This window comes from Pochonia chlamydosporia, chromosome 1 (assembly GCF_001653235.2).
Source record: "Pochonia chlamydosporia 170 chromosome 1, whole genome shotgun sequence".
NCBI lineage: Eukaryota > Fungi > Ascomycota > Sordariomycetes > Hypocreales > Clavicipitaceae > Pochonia > Pochonia chlamydosporia.
In genome coordinates, this window is record NC_035790.1 from 5,178,884 (window position 1) to 5,195,874 (window position 16,991).

The 16,991-nt window shown below is 49.7% G+C and overlaps 8 protein-coding genes across 8 annotated transcripts; 5 read left to right on the forward strand and 3 right to left on the reverse strand.

Annotated features, from left to right (window-relative positions):
* Positions 1–470: 470 nt before the first annotated feature.
* Positions 471–1,574, forward strand: VFPPC_13064 (cytochrome c heme lyase; the record flags this gene model as incomplete). Its single annotated transcript, XM_018290841.1, has 3 exons — positions 471–557; positions 618–1,231; positions 1,292–1,574. 3 exons carry the CDS (start codon positions 471–473, stop codon positions 1,572–1,574), a joined length of 984 nt encoding a protein of 327 aa, XP_018149791.1.
* Positions 1,575–2,195: 621 nt separating this feature from the next.
* VFPPC_01360 (adenosine deaminase) lies at positions 2,196–3,441 on the forward strand (the record flags this gene model as incomplete). Its single annotated transcript, XM_018281202.1, has 2 exons — positions 2,196–2,744; positions 2,812–3,441. 2 exons carry the CDS (start codon positions 2,196–2,198, stop codon positions 3,439–3,441), a joined length of 1,179 nt encoding a protein of 392 aa, XP_018149792.1.
* Positions 3,442–3,971: 530 nt separating this feature from the next.
* VFPPC_01361 (MFS transporter) lies at positions 3,972–5,609 on the forward strand (the record flags this gene model as incomplete). Its single annotated transcript, XM_018281203.1, has 1 exon — positions 3,972–5,609. The coding sequence occupies one exon, from the start codon at positions 3,972–3,974 to the stop codon at positions 5,607–5,609; it is 1,638 nt and encodes a 545-aa protein (XP_018149793.1).
* A 276-nt stretch (positions 5,610–5,885) lies between these two features.
* On the reverse strand, positions 5,886–6,872 carry VFPPC_18717 (D-xylulose reductase A; the record flags this gene model as incomplete). Its single annotated transcript, XM_022430287.1, has 1 exon — positions 5,886–6,872. The coding sequence occupies one exon, from the start codon at positions 6,870–6,872 to the stop codon at positions 5,886–5,888; it is 987 nt and encodes a 328-aa protein (XP_022285969.1).
* Positions 6,873–7,767: 895 nt separating this feature from the next.
* VFPPC_18716 (Bud-site selection protein, BUD22) lies at positions 7,768–9,218 on the reverse strand (the record flags this gene model as incomplete). The annotated part of the gene is made up of 2 exons (XM_022430286.1): positions 7,768–8,858; positions 8,978–9,218. 2 exons carry the CDS (start codon positions 9,216–9,218, stop codon positions 7,768–7,770), a joined length of 1,332 nt encoding a protein of 443 aa, XP_022285970.1.
* A 334-nt stretch (positions 9,219–9,552) lies between these two features.
* VFPPC_01363 (short chain dehydrogenase) lies at positions 9,553–10,662 on the forward strand (the record flags this gene model as incomplete). The annotated part of the gene is made up of 4 exons (XM_018281204.1): positions 9,553–9,643; positions 9,708–10,257; positions 10,338–10,360; positions 10,439–10,662. 4 exons carry the CDS (start codon positions 9,553–9,555, stop codon positions 10,660–10,662), a joined length of 888 nt encoding a protein of 295 aa, XP_018149795.1.
* A 3,801-nt stretch (positions 10,663–14,463) lies between these two features.
* On the reverse strand, positions 14,464–14,859 carry VFPPC_18715 (hypothetical protein; the record flags this gene model as incomplete). The annotated part of the gene is made up of 1 exon (XM_022430285.1): positions 14,464–14,859. The coding sequence occupies one exon, from the start codon at positions 14,857–14,859 to the stop codon at positions 14,464–14,466; it is 396 nt and encodes a 131-aa protein (XP_022285971.1).
* A 227-nt stretch (positions 14,860–15,086) lies between these two features.
* On the forward strand, positions 15,087–16,137 carry VFPPC_01366 (mitochondrial 2-oxoglutarate/malate carrier protein; the record flags this gene model as incomplete). The annotated part of the gene is made up of 2 exons (XM_018281206.1): positions 15,087–16,039; positions 16,089–16,137. 2 exons carry the CDS (start codon positions 15,087–15,089, stop codon positions 16,135–16,137), a joined length of 1,002 nt encoding a protein of 333 aa, XP_018149798.1.
* Positions 16,138–16,991: the final 854 nt, after the last annotated feature.

The window sequence follows — 16,991 nt, forward strand, 5'->3', positions numbered from 1 at the left end:
GGTCCCGCAGGCTGAGAAGTTCCACAGGAGCAAGAGCATCCGACTGTTGATTGACACCATTTGGTGACGTAGGGGGACTCTTGCTCTCTTTCAGCGATGGGCAGGGGCGCGACAGGGAGAAATCGGACAAACACGTGCAGTGGGTTCAGTGGGTTCCCGTTATGCAACTCAGTGTCTGGCCAATCAGACACAGCCAAACGCACTTCTGGTCACAGACTGACCAGGAGGTGGGTGCAAGTTGGCTGGTCTTGTCTTGCCTCTCGGTACGTACTCAACCGGGGTCACCGGCGTCTGGCGCGATAAGATTTCGTGCTTCTCAAATTTCTTTGCCCATCAATCCGTCTTTACGGCATCCACGACATCAAACTTCGTCCGTGTATTCTTTTTCAGCAGAGCATTTCTCAAACTCCACTAGCAATTTTTGCATTTACCCTATTAATTCTTTAATTTTACATCATTTGATCTTCGTCATGGGCTGGTTCTGGGCTGAGCCTACTCCCCTCGCGGCGCGCACGCCAAGTGGCCATCCCCCGGTTGTTGGCGATAAAGCACCTCCTGTATGCAGCCTCTCTCCCGTCAACATGGCATATGACTTGCTCTCTAACTCCTTTTCCTAGGCTGGATGCCCGATGCACCAAAAGACCCTCGATGCGCTGAATCCGAATGAAAAGCCTCAAAAGCAGGCGCCTGGTCCGTCCGCCTCAGGTTGCCCGGTTCCTCACGAAGCTCGCACAACGCAGGACAAGCCCAAGTCTTTGCTATCGCAATTGAACCCGCTCAACTACATGTTCCCCGACTTGTCGCAGGATCGCGCCCCCAATCAAGCCATCGCACTACCTACGAGCAGAGAAGAGTCAACGATTCCAAAAGGCTCCGGGGATGGCACATGGGAGTATCCTTCGCCACAGCAAATGTATAATGCTCTACTGCGCAAGGGCTACACAGACACTGATGTAACTGCTGTCGAATCCATGGTGTCTGTTCACAACTTCCTCAACGAAGGCGCATGGGCGGAAATTGTTGGTTGGGAGCAGCGTTTCGCCAAGGGCTTGTATAACGGGTGGCAAGTATGCAGGCGCGGCGAGGCACATACTCCTGAAGAGTTGGAGCGAAACTGGGACATCAATGACCCTGAGCCTACTCTCATCCGGTTCCAGGGTCGGCCCAAGGACCTGACGCCCAAGGCTACAATGCTGCAGGTCCTGGGCTGGATCTATCCATCAAAGTTTGGGTAGGTGCTTCTACGCAAGATACTATTTATGAATGACATTCGTGTTCTAACATTTCACAGCACTGAGCCTCCTTTTGATCGACACGATTGGTACGTCTCACGAGAGGTCAATGGCGAGAAACAACAGGTCCGCTACGTCATCGACTATTACTCCGGCGAACCTGAGCCCACTGGTGAACCTGTCTTCTACCTTGACGTCCGGCCTGCCGCTACTCCTCGAGGCTCTGCCGAGCGCATTATTCGATGGAGCACAGATGTGTGGTGGAAAGCCATCGGGGGCGACAAGCGAGAGCAGGATCCGCAACCCTTCTTCCGTCACAACTCTTCCAAGCCTTGGGGCTAGAGAAGCGCACAAGATGTCCTTTTTTTTTTCTCTGTAATTGTATCACCAAAAGAAATGTATTCTACTCCACAGCAGCATATGGGACTGCATTGGGTCGCCGGCACGCACTTATGATTGATATGCAACGGCATGCTTTGTATCATAGTTATAATAAGAACTGTGTTCCTAATTTGTTACAACTTTTCTCCGATTGATTTGAAAGACTTGCGACCAGAAAGCAACTTGATGTGTCGGCTTTATGCAAGAGCGAAAGAAAGCGAACACTTGTTGCAAGTGGTGGTTAGACCCTTGTTTGATCCCGCCTCAGCTACTACATACTATGGACATGGGGAGCCATGAGCTGCCACACAAAATACTGAGCATACCAACAGCTCTTTTTCTCACTCAACGAAACGTCTACGAAATTTGATTCTGACATGTATTTTTCCCGCCAGTGCGTGAGATGTGTCACGCTAACTTTTATATGCCAACATTTAGCCTAGAGAGTAGTTTATAGGTGCTTACCCCTCGCGGAGCTTGCCGATTGCAAGACAAGTCAACATGACTTAAAATCTGCAACTAAACAAGTCAGTCTTTTTTTAAACGACTACTGAAGAGAATATCATTCCTGGAAAACTCTTCATGTTAGAAGATTTTGAGACAAGCTCACTCCACCGCACATTACCAACGAACATGAGTATTCGCCCTGGGCAGCTCTCACAGCAAGCTCGCCAAGCCCTCAGGAAGGAATTCGCATCAACCAACGACGACCTGATACTCCAAGTCCCCAAGGTCGAACTTCATGTTCACATTGAAGGGACATTAACGCCTGAGCTGAGATGGAAGCTGGCGCAGCGACGTGGCATAAAACCACGCTTTGGCGACTCAAATACCCAGTTCAGTACCGTGGAAGACTTGAAGACAGCGTATGCGAACGTAGTATCTAGCGCACAACTACGCTCTCTCGAACAAACAGGGCATCTGGTTACGTTTTTCCAGGCATACTATAGTGGTTTTGATTTGTTACAAACCAAAGAGGACTTTTATGATTTAGCATGGAATTACTTTCACCGCGCAGCAGAATTGAATGTTCGCTACTGTGAGCCGTTCTTTGATCCACAGGGGCATGTTGGCCGTGGTGTTTCTTGGGATGACATGATGGATGGCTTTAGGGCAGCGCAGGATAAAGCTGCCGAGGAACTAAATGTAAGATCATTGGGAAACGCTAATGTGAACGTCGACTGACTTGTTGATATAGGTTCAGTCGTCGTGGATAATGTGTTTTCTACGAGATCAGTCGCCAGACTCAGCTATGGATTGTTACACGGCCGCGTTGAAGTACAAGGACATGATTGTCGGGATAGGTCTCGACTCAAATGAACACAATCGACCACCATCTTTATTCGACGAATTATATACACTGGCCCGAAAGGATGGGTTTAAACTTACAGCCCATTGTGATGTTGGGGTCAAGAATACACATGAGCATATCCGCCAGGTTGCGAGTACAATTGCCGGCACAGGATTAGACCGCATAGATCATGGCTTAAATGCAGCTGATGACCCAATATTGGTTGATTTGATTGCAAGACGCGGGCTATCCATGACGATTTGTCCTTGGGCGTATCTGCGACGAGAAACGTATGCCAGTATTGCAGAGAGATTGCGAATATTGGTAGCTGCTGGTATTAGGATTTGCATCTCTAGTGATGATCCGCCGTATATGGATGATAGTTGGGTAACACACAATATGTTGCTTGCAAGGAAAATGTGTGGGCTTACAGATACGGAAGTGTTGAAGATGGTGAGAGACTCGGTCAGCATGTCTTGGGCAAGCGATGAAGTGAAAAGAGCAATTTTGAAAGAGATTGGTGATATAGTTGGATAGAAGCATATATAAGATACTTAAGTACTGTTTGTGGTAAAGAGTCTTGACCCTATATTCAAGAATACACTAACAAATCTCAACATGCCATAGCACACAACTCAATATGTGATACCTTTAGATTGTCCAAATACTTTGAGCCCCTCACTTTACCTCTAGTACGACTTTCTAAGCGCTTTTGATTTAAGCGTACTGCAATCACGCAATGCAATCATACACACCCAAATACAGCCACAAAGTGTCATGATCTAAACAGGTTAAGTTGTAGGGTAAGTGTGACGTGAATAGTTTCATGACATGTCAAAGTCCAGGGTCCATCTCAGGAACCTGGAGTCACCAGCCCCACCTGACTGGTCAAGAAGTGGGCATTGTAGAATTAGCGCCCAAATTAATTCCAAACTTTCAACGTTAGCTTGTCCATCATCAGGAAGCAGAATTTCCAGCCGTTCAAGCATCGACCACAATTCCGACCCAGACTCACCACCAGGCCGCAATCGCCTCCACGCACGATTGAAACGAGCCTCCGTGCAGGCATGGCTCCAGAATCATCGCCTGCAAAGATTGAAAAAGCATCAGGGAGGCTCACCGCCGACGAAGACGGCTACACCCGGCTGCACATCACCCCGTTGGACCAGGAGCTCGTGAAGATCGTCATCCCGGCTGCTGTGCTCCCTAGCGCTCGCAACATCTCCTTCCACTCGATTGACACATTCCCCGAGAAGCGATACGGATACGTCGACCTGCCTCTCATGGAGGCTGAAAAGTTGAAAAAGAAGCTCAATGGCACTACGTTGAAGGGCTTGAAGATGCGCATTGAGAAGGCTCGACAGGAGGAGAGAATCGAGCCCACGGGCCACGAGGATGCCGAGAAGAAAAGCAAGAAGAGAAAGTCAAAAGATGAACCTGAGAGTTCGAGGAAGAGGAAGCGCGATCACAATGTGGTAGAAGGAGTTACCCTCAAGGATCGAAAAGTGAAGCGTGGATGGACAGAATCCGCAGACACAAAGCGGAAAAACAAGATGAGCAAGGATAAATCTACCAAGGACAAGGAAAAGGACAAGAGGAAACAAATAAAGTCGAAATACACGGAGCAAGACGAGTGCCTCCTCAAGACAAAGCTGCCGCCTAATGCTGTCGGTAACTTGCCCGCGGCTGATGCGTACAAGAAGAAAAAGAAGAAGGGCAATGCGCGAGAAATTACAGTCCACGAGTTTGAAAAGACGACCAAATTTCCAAGTTTTTTGAAAAACTCGGTACCGGAAACGAATGGCAAGCCGGCAGTTGAGTTTCTTCAGGGCAAAGGCTGGGTCGATGAGGATGGCAACGTTATCGAGGTTGTGAAGCAGAAAGAGCTGCCAGCAGCCACGCCAAAGCGAAAGGAGGCTGCAAAGGCGAAGGTTGTCATACAGGAGGAGTCAGACGACGACACCAGCAGTAGTGGGACATCATCAGAAGAAGATGACGACACCTCTGATTCAGATGTATCTGAAAACGCAGACACCAAGGAGGCCGATATCAAACAGGATAATGACGACAATACCTCGGAGGAAGAAGACACCAGCGGCGATGACTCTGCCGACGAAGAGCAAGCACCAAGCTCCCCCAGCAAAGCCGACGACTCAAGACCACTCTCCTCCAGCTCCTCCAAAAGCCTGACAATCAAGATCCCACCACCCACCACCCCTTCAGCAACCAAGGTCCATCCCCTAGAAGCGCTCTACAAACGTGTCCAACCCGCCGAGACCACCACCCAAACGCTAGCTCAGGAGCCCCAACCGTTCAGCTTCTTCGGAGGTGATGCCGAAAACGACGACATCGAGGACGAACCCGCTGGCGCCCCCATGCCCATGACCCCATTCACGCGACAAGACTTTGAATGGCGCAACGTCCGAAGCGCTGCGCCGACCCCCGACACCGCTCACCCAAGTCGCATGAAGAATTTTTGGGCCCCTCAGGATGATGATGCGGATATGGACGACGTAGCTGAAGAAGAGGAAGACGATGAGGATGAAGGCACTCCTGCCCAGGCGCAAGCTGGATCGAGTGATTTCCAGACGTGGTTCTGGGAGAACCGACGGGACTTGAATAAGTCGTGGATGACTAGGCGGAAGAGCGCTGCCAAGGAGAAGAGGCATAGGGAGAACAAGGCGAGGGCATCGAAGGCGATTTAGACTTGAATGAATTTATGAGACTTGCAGAGTATATAATGCACTAATTGTATACAACATTCTTCCGTTACACCTTACTGAGCTCCGGACTGGTGATTTTTGGTTCGTGGCACACCACCATGGACATTGGCAAATATTCCATCATTGTTACTGAGTGGCACGATGGAGCAACGTATGCTTCTGCCACGGTATTACTACGTGTATTGAGCCATATAGGGATTGCAACAAGTATATTAGGTTCTAGAGCACAATTTCCTAGTATGTATCTGAATACGGCTCTTAATGCCTATGCTTGGAGTGGTCCATATCGTTTTCACATATATGCGGCCGATTATCCTCTGAGCATGTATCATGTCGTCCTCTCCCCACTATCATTCTGCTCCCAGTTAGTGCTTCATATATCCCCGAGCTATCTGCCTTGGGTGGCTTCAAGGTGCGCTCTTTCACTATGCTGTCCCGCGATCGGATCTTCGTGACTGGCACGGCTTCATTGGGTGCTGATTTCCTTGCTTCTGCAGTCCAAACGTTGTACTCTGGCCGCAGAAGTGACGACTGACCGAAATCATGCTGAGTATTCCGACGTAACTTGTCTAATATTTGAGGTACGATGCCGTCTGGACTGTCCCATGGCGTATCGTATGTCATTGGGACGTGGGAACTGCGTCGTCGATGGGAGGCAGAACCAATGGAACTTCCCAAACGCAATTTATCCGTGGAACCAGATGCTCGGGTTTCTCGACGATCATACGTGTAGGGATTAGCACCCATGAAGGGATCTTTGTCGAAGATGCTGTGATCACAAGGCACGGCTATAGGTTGAGGGGCTTCCCATACGGTTTCTGGAGATGCTGGAGGTCGACCGCTGTGAGCATCAACCCCTCGATGGTAGAGATCGGTGGTAGGCGCGCTAGTGAGCTGCTCAATTTCGGCGGGTGGGTTGATCCAATCATTTGTGCAATGTCGTGGTCGCAGTTCTGGGAAAGAGGTCATGTTTGAATCCTCGTCGGTTGATCGAGAGACTCTCTTTTGGAAGGATATATTCGACGATAACGGCTCCAGAGGGCTTGAAACATACTCCGCGGCCGCTTTCCCAGAAGTTGAACTGCCCTGATCTTGACTATTCTTGAGTGTTGACTGTCGATAAATGCGTTTGTGGCTCGGAGAGTTGTTGAATAGTCTTGCTGATGACTTGGACCTCGATGTTCTTTCGAAGTCGGACGGTACATTTTCGGCCCAGAGTATCTCAGATACACTTCCGCGAGACATAATGGTGGCCTTGGTTGAAAGATCGTCCTTCAGATAGCTAACAGGCCATTGCTTATTCCAGTTCGTGTGCGTGAAGAATGTCTTGGGCACACTGATGGTTGTTGCTGGCCCGGCTGCAGCTGAGAGGCGCGGCGTAATGGATTTCCTTTCTCGATCAAAACTTGGAAGAATTGGGCTGCTATGAGTATCGCTGGTACTCGAACTTTTGGAATCGTTTTCGGATGCCATATCTTGCTGAAAGATATCCATGCTAATCTTTACAATGTCTCTAATGTCGGCATCACTAACAAAGTAAAGACAATCCTGGGCATTGAGCTGGATTTCCGAGTCCCCTTGGAGAGTTATGGACGCGTGACGGAGTTGTCTGGGTCGCAACCGGTCCTGTGCCTGGCGTTCCGCGTCCTGTATCATATTTTGACATCGTACACATTTTCCAAAGGTAGATTCACCTGGACTCCCAACGTTCTGACCCCCTGAGGTTCGGGTCTGTATTTCTGAAGAGTGGTTGCAATGTTTTCGAAAGTTATTGACTCTGCTAGGCCCCATTGCTGGTGTCGGTTCGAAATGGTGCTTTGAAGCAATGAGGGCCTCTAGGTTGGGTTGATCAAGATCTGTTAGGCAGAATGTTGTCGTTAGAATGTCGAGTAAACTTCATAGGATATGCAAAATGGTGTGTCATTGAAAACATTTCGACCCGGCAGAGACAGAAGGTTGCCGCAAAATGTATTCGAGTGTAATAGCAACGGGAGCCACCAGCTCCTGCCTATGCTTGCGGTCAGCCGTAGGAGAAGCAGAACAAACGTAACATCGACGAGGTCGCGTACTTTATATATGCGCAATTCCAAAGAGATAGTTGCTTATGCCGGGGTATAAAGCTAATTCTACACTGTTTATACTAGTCGAATACGACTTTCGAACCTGCGAATGCAGTCGCCTTCTGGGACTCTTTTGCCTTCTTCCTCGCCTCCCAGCTTGGGTGCAGTTTCCCTTCGTCATCCCGCTTTGGGGCTGGAACTGGTACACCGTCGCCTTTATTGCCATTTCTTGCAACGGGGTTTAGGATGCCTTTCTTCCAAGGCGTCTTCCGCCCAGCGTCGTCTCCATCAACAGCACCTCGACGCATGTCCCAACCTGAGTCTCGGCCGCCTTTCTTTTGCGGCTTCAGCAAATGCTTGGCGCCGGAGCCATATTTCTGTTCCCAAATTGCTTGGCGCGCACGCTGTCCGCGGCGCTTCTTTGGCTTGGCTTCCTCAATGTCAGAAGCAGATTCCGAACCAGATATGTAACCGCCCATGAGGGATGGGAGGAAGGTGGAATCCCTGACAGAGCCGGGCTTGACGGCTGCTACTTTGTTCTTCTTTTGTTTCTTCTCCGGAGGTGGTGATGGAGACGGAGATGACGCTTGCGATGTGGGTTCCTCCTCAGACTCTTCACCAGAGCCAGAAACTGAAATGTCGTCCAAGTTGACCGTCTCTTTGCCTCGGAACTGCGCATACTTGTCACTATTCCAGTCTTCCTCTTCGTCAGATGAGCTTCCTAGCAAGTCGTCTAACTTGCCAAATTCAGTGCTCTCTTCTGCCTCAGCGTCACTATCGACTTCACCCTTGTTCAATGTTGATCCTGGCTCGTCCACGTCTGAGCTGAAGCCTTCGAATTCTGACTCGTCGTCGAATTGATCCGACGCATTTTCGACGGAGAGTTCGGGCTCATCCCCGTTATGGGTTTGCTCTATCCGATCTGAGGGTTGCTCTTCCTGTTCCTTTCTCTCATTTTTGCGGGATCGCTTCGCATTCTCTGGCACTGGGACGTTCAGGATGGCGCAAACAGCCTTGACAGCTCGATGCACGGCCTGCTTCACGGTGTCCCGGTTATACAGTCCACTTGTAACATTGTGAAGTGCGGCTTGCTCGTCCTCCGGTAAATCGGGTTTCGATACTCCACGTCGGAGCTCATCTGGAAGGTCGGGCGAAGCAGCAATTGATTTGACTTTTAGTAGCGACAGATGCAGATGCGCACGAGCGGTTTGATGGAGGTCGAGAGACTAAGCGCATATCAGCAGCAGCTCTGTGATTGCAGAAGTTGTAGGCTCTTCACACTCAGAGAGCTTACCTTTAGGACACCGATTTCTCTTTCTAGACGCTGGATCTTATCTTGGGAAATACCCTGGTCTCGCAATCTCTTGCTCAGCCGCTGCCTCTCGAAGCCTTTTGACGCCTTCAATGCTTTAAAAACATCATCCTGGTGTTTTCCGAGTATATCGTTTAAGCTTGGTTCGCCGGTTCGCTTCCGTTTCGGCATTTTGTCGAAGAAGTTGGCCGTTATGTAGCGTATCGGTGATTTTGGCATACCAGAAGAAGCTCCGGTGAAACTTTTGACGACAAATAGTCTTGAGTGCGGATAATATATATGCACTGTATAGCGATCTTGCACTATCGCCGTTATCGCACGTTAGTAGACAGTGCGAATTGAGGTGCGCCTTTCATGGGTAACATGGTGGGGGTTACTAGACTTCTTGCTAGTGGGATAAAGCTACCTAAATTGTTGCCATCGCGGGGGCGGGGATGACGAGATGACAAACATTCATCCATGGTTATGGTCTGCGTACTTGACTATAGATTATAGAATCACTTAAATTCTAGGCAAGATAGAGCCATCTCGTGCACCGCCGAATATCGCCATCATGTCTTCAAATTCCGGAAATGCGTCCCTTTCAGCGGTAGACTTGTTCAACGTTGACGGGCTGGTTGCTTTTGTTACTGGAGCAGGAACCGGTAAGGCTGATTACCAATTCCCACTGATATCGAGACATTTAGAAAGCTGACATAGCCCTCACAGGTATTGGGCTCATGTTTGTCAAGGCATTGGTCAAGAATGGCGCGGCAAAGGTTTACATTGCCGGTAGACGATTGGAAGTTCTCCAGGAAGCAGCTGCATCTGTTGGACCAAATGTAATACCCGTGCAGTGCGACGTCACATCCAAGGAAAGCCTGCAGGAGGCCGTAAAGCTTGTCGAAAAGGATTCTGGGTATGTAAACCTTTTGGTTTGCAACTCTGGCATTACTGGTCCTTCAGCTTCTGCCTTAACTCCCGAGACGACTCTGGAGGAGTGGGCGGACAACAACTTCGCACTGGACATGGACAAGTATGTAGAAACGTTCGCAGTCAACACTGCCGCGGTATGGTACACTACATTGGCGTTCTTGAAGCTTCTCGACCAGGGAAATAAGAAGAAGAATGTCACGCAACAATCCCAAGTGGTCATTACGAGCTCAATTGCTGGGTTCAACAAGACTTCCACAGCTGGCTGGGCGTACGGGCAGTCAAAGACAGGGGCAATTCTGGCAGCGAAACAGCTTGCTACGGTCTTACCCCGATGGAATATACGGTAAGTTTTCGACCCTCGGTCTGGTTCGGTTATTTGCAAAACATTTCTGACTCGATGTGTGCTTTGTATCTGGTGTTTAGCGCAAATTGCATCGCCCCTGGAAGTAAGTTACTCGGAATCAAACACAAAGCTCCGACTGAGTCGGCTCGGACATCGAGACTAACAAAAGGATTTCATGCAGTATTCCCGAGTGACATGTCAGGCCCGGTTGTCCAGCAGTACAAGGATGAAACGGGAGGATATGGCGCAGTTCCCACGACAATGATCCCCATGGGCAGGTTTGGAGACGAGACAGACATGGCCGGAACTATTCTCTATCTGGCATCGAAAGCGGGCTCATACTGCAACGGGGTTGTTGTAGTCGTCGACGGAGGCCGTCTGGGCACGTTTCCATCAATCAATTAGACGGGACGGATGACGCATTTCCTAATATTTTTCTTCCTGCTTATCTTGGCTTATTACCCACCAGCTGTATACCAGATATTGTACCTACGAGGCTTATTTTAGTCAGACAGGGGTGATGAGTGGGTTTAATGGGAAAGGGAACCTGTAATTGGGGAGACACCGGCTAAGCCCGCGACTAATAATACGGGTTGGGTAAAAGACAATGTCAAGATGGGTAAAACAACGCCTCTTATTGAATAGAAAGAAGGGCGGTATTACAAGACTAGGGGTCCTTGTTGAATACACGTGGGTCCGGAGGCTGGCCGTGGCCGAATTCTGGTGCACTGATTTCCCAAAAAACTTGTATTGGGCCGCTTTCCTGGTCTTGATGCGTGGTGATGAAGTCGGAGATCCGACAAGGCTGGATCGGCCACCGGCGGCATTGGTGTTGTTAAGCCGCGAGCGTACATCGGAAGAGGCAGCCGATGAAGCTGTGTAAGCCGTGATGCGATTGAATTACTCGATTACAATTACGACATGTTTATGTTTATGGTTTTAGATTGGTATCGACCCACTGGTGTAATTGAGCCGTTTGTCAAGGAAATACGGGAATTACATGGTTTTGCGGGAGGTGATGTTGAAAGACAGCCTCTAGTACTCCGAGCTCGGGATGGAAATGTGATGCTCTTACGCTGTCTGGAATTTTTGTTACTCGGCAAGAACTATTGTAATTGGCTCTGGAAATCACCAAAATAAGAAGATACATGCGTAATCAACATGGTGATGATTTCACGAATCTCGTTGGGACATCGGAACATGGTGTGGAATTTGGCCGTTCGGAAGATGTCGGTCAACACCATGTGCCGTCACCGGAACCCAAAGTTCTTCATAAATCGCTCGGTATCAGACCGGCTACGATAAGGTTGCTCAAGGTGCGGTCAAGAAAACTATATGAACATTCCCGATACAATTTCCGGACAGAGGCTGCGGTTCGCGAACAAGGAACATGGCTTGGCTGGCTTCGCTTGGTGATGAAGGTTAGTCCGTCCGTCGGCCGAGCCTGAATGTCGGGATGGGAACCGGGGCCAAAAATTGCAGCGATCAATGATGGCATTCAACAGGCTGGCTCAACAAACACAGACGTTCCAATCCTGGCCATGTTGAAGGTCCAGTCTGCGCCATTGGACCGGGAAGAATGCGTTGGCTTGGTCCACTTTGTCTGAACCTGTTGCCCGTCTGATGATTTCTGCAAGGAGCTTTGGCCATGATTGTGCTGCACGAACCGTTTGGTCTTCCATGTCTCAAATATGGAGTTGATCGGGCTGTGGGCGTTTTTGCTTATCCCTGGCCAACGTCATTGGCGGCTTGGGCAAGTCGACTTTGGACATGGGATATTGTCCACCAAGGAGGAGCGTTTCCGTCTCGAACTTTGACGATACGGCAAGGGATGCACTTGGCTTGTTATGAGTTTGATCTTGAATCATGCAATTCGGGGTTCCCTGTCCGATTTTCGAATATATTCTTTTCTCTCTTGGATGCCTTGGGGCAGCGAGAGCCGAGGGCGTGCGTCCAAGACTTCACGGCGCGCAAAGACCAATTGATGATGTTGGGTAGATGGATCCACTACCGTCAATAGCTTTTCGTAGCACTGGTTAGGCACCACTTGCGATGAACCGGCCGCACAGAAGGAGCGATGCATTGAATACATGTCAAAGGCCCCGCAGCCGGCGCCCTGAAGCACATGGCCATTGACCTGCCTCCATCAAATGTCATGCCCATGAAGCAAGCTCCAGTCCACGTCTGCAAGTAGCCCACTATAACTGCCGCCCCGCTGGCAGCTGGCTGGGTGAATCAAGGCAAATCAGACCAGACATGGACCAGACATGGACATCAACCACCGGATCAAATTGCACCATCATCGTAGTCATCAGCTAGTGCTTTGTCGAGAGCAATGCCTGTCTTGCCCATGCATGAAAAAGCCAAAGAATCGGCTCATCTTTAGTCACCTATTCCAATACCGTCTGAAACCGAGCATCGACACAGCCGGGGAGATGCGCGACACGGCAGCTCAAGCCGGAGTGTGAGGCTCGACATGGGCAAGGATGAAGTGTGTGGAACTGTCTGGTGCCTGGATGCCGCGAGTACCAGACATTTGTTGCTTGAACAAGTTTGCATTGCAGGGCAAGAGCTTCTATGCCAGGAAATACTATTACCGTCGTCTTCATCAGAGTAGCATTGCATTTAGATACCTAGGTAGGTGGTAGAGATTCGAAATGGGCGTCAGGTTCAAAATGTGCACGGTCTATTTATTAGACGAGATTCAATGCCATCTCGCTTCGGGAAGCTCAACAGGTCACTTGATGTGCAGCTTCAACCCTCAACAGCAACGATAATCGTTCTGATTCAGTTTTTCCTGACTAGTTCCCAGTTTATCATCTCGTAAAATACATTCCGCTTGAATTTATTATACATGGTCCAAAACGGGCCATTTCGAGATACGCACACGCCCCCATTGTGCCTGTCGTCGGTCTTGAACGGGACCCGGCTACGGGCGATGACGGAGCCACCAGTTCAATCATGGGTTGTTAGTAACAGACCCCAACCTACGACATGCCATGTATCATTTCCGACAGTATCTTGCTCCATGCCTTTCAACACAGAGCGACATGGACGTTGGGGAATCCAACCACTGAGGTACCCGTATGTTGGCGCGCGCAACAAACTGGTGCAGACATTTCAAGGAAAACCCCGCATTGGAATTGCAGGTGATACCAGACACCTCGGGACGTTCAGACGGTCAATCATCATTTTGGAGTGTGACTGGGCGCCCAAATTATCTGCATCCGACCTTCGTCCAAGGTTCAAATGGTGGTCTAGGTCGTGGTGGAGGGTGGGCAATGGATGGGAGTCAACAACGCCACAAGCCTCCATCCATCCCATCCCGTCGATGCCTCCAGCATGGTTCCAACCCTGGGGGCGTGGTCCAACGAAACTCTCTTTGACATGAGTACACAATAGCTTGAGCGTGCGTGTATGTTTCGCATCCGTCTCTGTGGTCTGTCCGTTTGAATCTATTTATCCCCCCCTCATCCCCGCCCCTGGAGCTTGTGCACGCGTCTTTGCGTTTACTCCAACATCGTTTCTCCAAGTGCGATTGCTATTTCGGCTTCTTCGGTCTTCTATCGGTGTTCCATCATCGCATTTGCTTTTTGGGGCCTGCTTGCCTTTCTGTCTTCGGTGCATAAGGCGTCACAGTCAAAGGTCAGTCAAGTTGCTGACCCAAGATTGTCTTGTCGACGTCGGTATTCGTCACAAGCTTGTCGAGCTGCAGCAGTTTTGTCAGTGTTACTTACACAACTTGGAACAGGCCGCTTGTGTCCAATTCCATTGACCCAACCGTACGCCTCTCTGGTGGTCATTTCCTGTGCAATTTCATTGAAATTTCAGTATTGCCATTGAATTCCGACTGATTTCGTCTCCGAACCGAAAAGAAACGAAAAAAAAACAATACCAACACATCAATTCGTTTGGGCAATTCGAATTGCATTGTCGCTGTCGTCATATTCTTGGTCCTGGGTACCTGGTACGTCGCAGGCGCTGCAACCCCGCAAAAGCACCAGTGCCTGCAAGTGTGCACCTTCCTCCTCCTCGTCTCTCACTCGACCAGACGGCTTCCCGAGTTAGAAACCTGTGACGACCCCGCCTATCTTTCCCGGTCGTGGCTGCTCGCGTGAGCTTGGTTCCGCGGACTTGAGCCGCTACATATTCTCGCCTCCTCTCGTCTGGAATCGTGTTTGTTGTTTTGACACATCATCGTTCATTTCAACTGCGCGCCGTATAAGACTTTCGTCTGATTCCTTTTTGGCCTGACCCTGGTAAGTGAATCCCCATTACCTGCTGGCAGTTCCGGGACCCATATTGGCAAGCAGCCCCTACCCCAACCAATGTCCGACGGCGAGCGGAGTCACAGCTGGCTCCACCATCACCGCGAGCAATGGAGCTCTTCCGACTCCAGAGAAACCCAGGCTGTGCGTGTGGTATCTCGCTGAAGGAAGGACTGGCGTCACGAGAATTGACGATGTTGTTTCTTAATCCTTTTCTCTCAAGCTGTTTGAGCGGTTTTTCGGCAATGCAAATCCGGATCTGGTCGGCTCTCAAGCGAAGCTGCCCTGCACTGGACTGTGGCCTCTCCGCGGGAACATTGCCACTTCGCTTCATGCATTCACAGCTCCTTTGACGAAGGCTGGTGTAACTGCTTCCTTATTCAGCCCCATATTGCCAGGCAATCAATATTTCTACCAATATAATTGAAGCCGTCAGCTAACATATATGCCCTTATTTGCTAGCATTTCAATCCTGCGACTTCGCATCGCCTTGTCGAACCTTGAATCCTTGAGCTTTCAAGCCTTGACCTGTCACACAGGCAATTCAAACAGATCTGAACAATGGCTGGTGGATCACTAAAACAAGCAGCTGAATCAGCTCGAAACAAGACCACAGAAGTAATGGGTGCTGCCAGAGCGGACGGAGCCGCTGTCGCTCACGACCTTCTTCACACTCCATGGGTAAGGGCAGCTTTACCCTTCGTCAATGGAGGCATTAGCGGCATGGTTGCAACCACCGTCATCCAACCTGTAGACATGATCAAGGTTCGAATTCAACTCGCTGGCGAAGGCACTTCAGGTGGTCCCAAGGCCACTCCTATTTCCGTCGCTCGACAGATTGTTGCTAGCGGCAAGGTCCTTGACCTTTACACTGGTCTCTCTGCTGGCCTGCTGCGACAGGCTGTGTACACAACGGCCCGCTTGGGCTTCTTCGACACCTTTATGGGCTCTCTGGCCACTCGAGCCAAGAGCCAGGGTCGGGAGATCGGATTCGGTGACAGAGCTACTGCTGGTCTGGCTGCCGGAGGTCTGGCTGCTATGTTTGGCAACCCTGCGGATCTGGCTCTGATTCGAATGCAGAGTGATGGTTTGAAACCCCTGGCTGAGAGAAAGAACTATAAGTCTGTCATTGACGCTCTGTCTTCAATCGCCAAGAGTGAGGGCGTTGGAGCATTGTGGGCTGGCGCAGCACCAACGGTTGTTCGTGCTATGGCTCTCAACTTTGGACAACTTGCCTTCTTTAGCGAGGCCAAGGTTCAACTGAAGAAGAATACCGATCTCTCAGCGCGAGCTCAAACCCTCAGTGCTAGTGCCATTGCAGGCTTCTTCGCCAGTTTCTTCAGTTTGCCATTCGACTTCGTCAAGACCAGACTGCAGAAGCAACAAAAGGGACCCGATGGGAAGCTTCCTTACAAGGGAATGGCTGACTGCTTTACTAAGGTGGCTAAGCAGGAAGGTTTGTTGAGATTCTATCGTGGCTTCGGTACATACTATGTCCGCATTGCTCCTCATGCGTAAGTTTTCTCCTACCAAAAGCAATGATCAACTGCTCACGCTTCACAGGATGGTGACGCTAATCGTTGCCGATTACCTCGGATGGTTGACGAAATAAACCTAAACCAAGCGAGCTAGCTCTCTTTTCACGGCGTCAAAGGGTGGTAATGTCTTGTCTTGTCTTGTCTTGTGTTGTGCTTTGCTTTTGTGGTTTTCGAATACCAACGCTCGCGGAGTGTTTTGTCAATGTGCGCATTTGTAGTTACTCGACCAATATATCTGGCAATTCGAAAGTTAGATAGAAGATAAATTCGAACCAACTGGCTGAAACCTGTTCGTCGAAAAAGGAATGCCACGACATTGCCGCATAGTGAAAGTACCAATTGAGTGAAAATTGATGACAGGGTTGACAGTTCCTGAGGCCACAATCTCAACAGTCCACAGTGGAGCGAGATCGGCCTGCGGTGTTGAGCCTGGTCTAGTTCGCCACGGTGTTAGCCTCATGTCAACCGAGGACGTCCACGACTGGGTCTGCAGAATATTTGACTTTTCGAATCTGATTGTCAGGAAAGGTAAAATATATTCCTCTAAAAGACTCAACCGAGACATATAGCCCCGGAGCAAGTTGGTCAGGGAGTTAAACATTTGAGATGCTATTGGTGGGTTGTTTCGCGCATGGCACCAGCAACTCGTAAAACCAAAGTCAACCAAAACAATATTGCAGCTTTCCGGACAGAATTTCAACCTGATGAAAATCGAACAGTTGGGTGCCTTGGACCTTCTTCACTACTAAACCACTGCCTCTGGTTAATTTTATTTTATTTTATTTTATTTCTTTTTGGTCATTTATCGAATATTGAGACACCTAGGTGTGAGAGAGTGCTCCAAACACGTGATTTCGCGCTTGATTTCGCGCTACTTATGACGCACCACATCCATCTTCACGGTGGCCTATCGTGAACGTGCGACAGC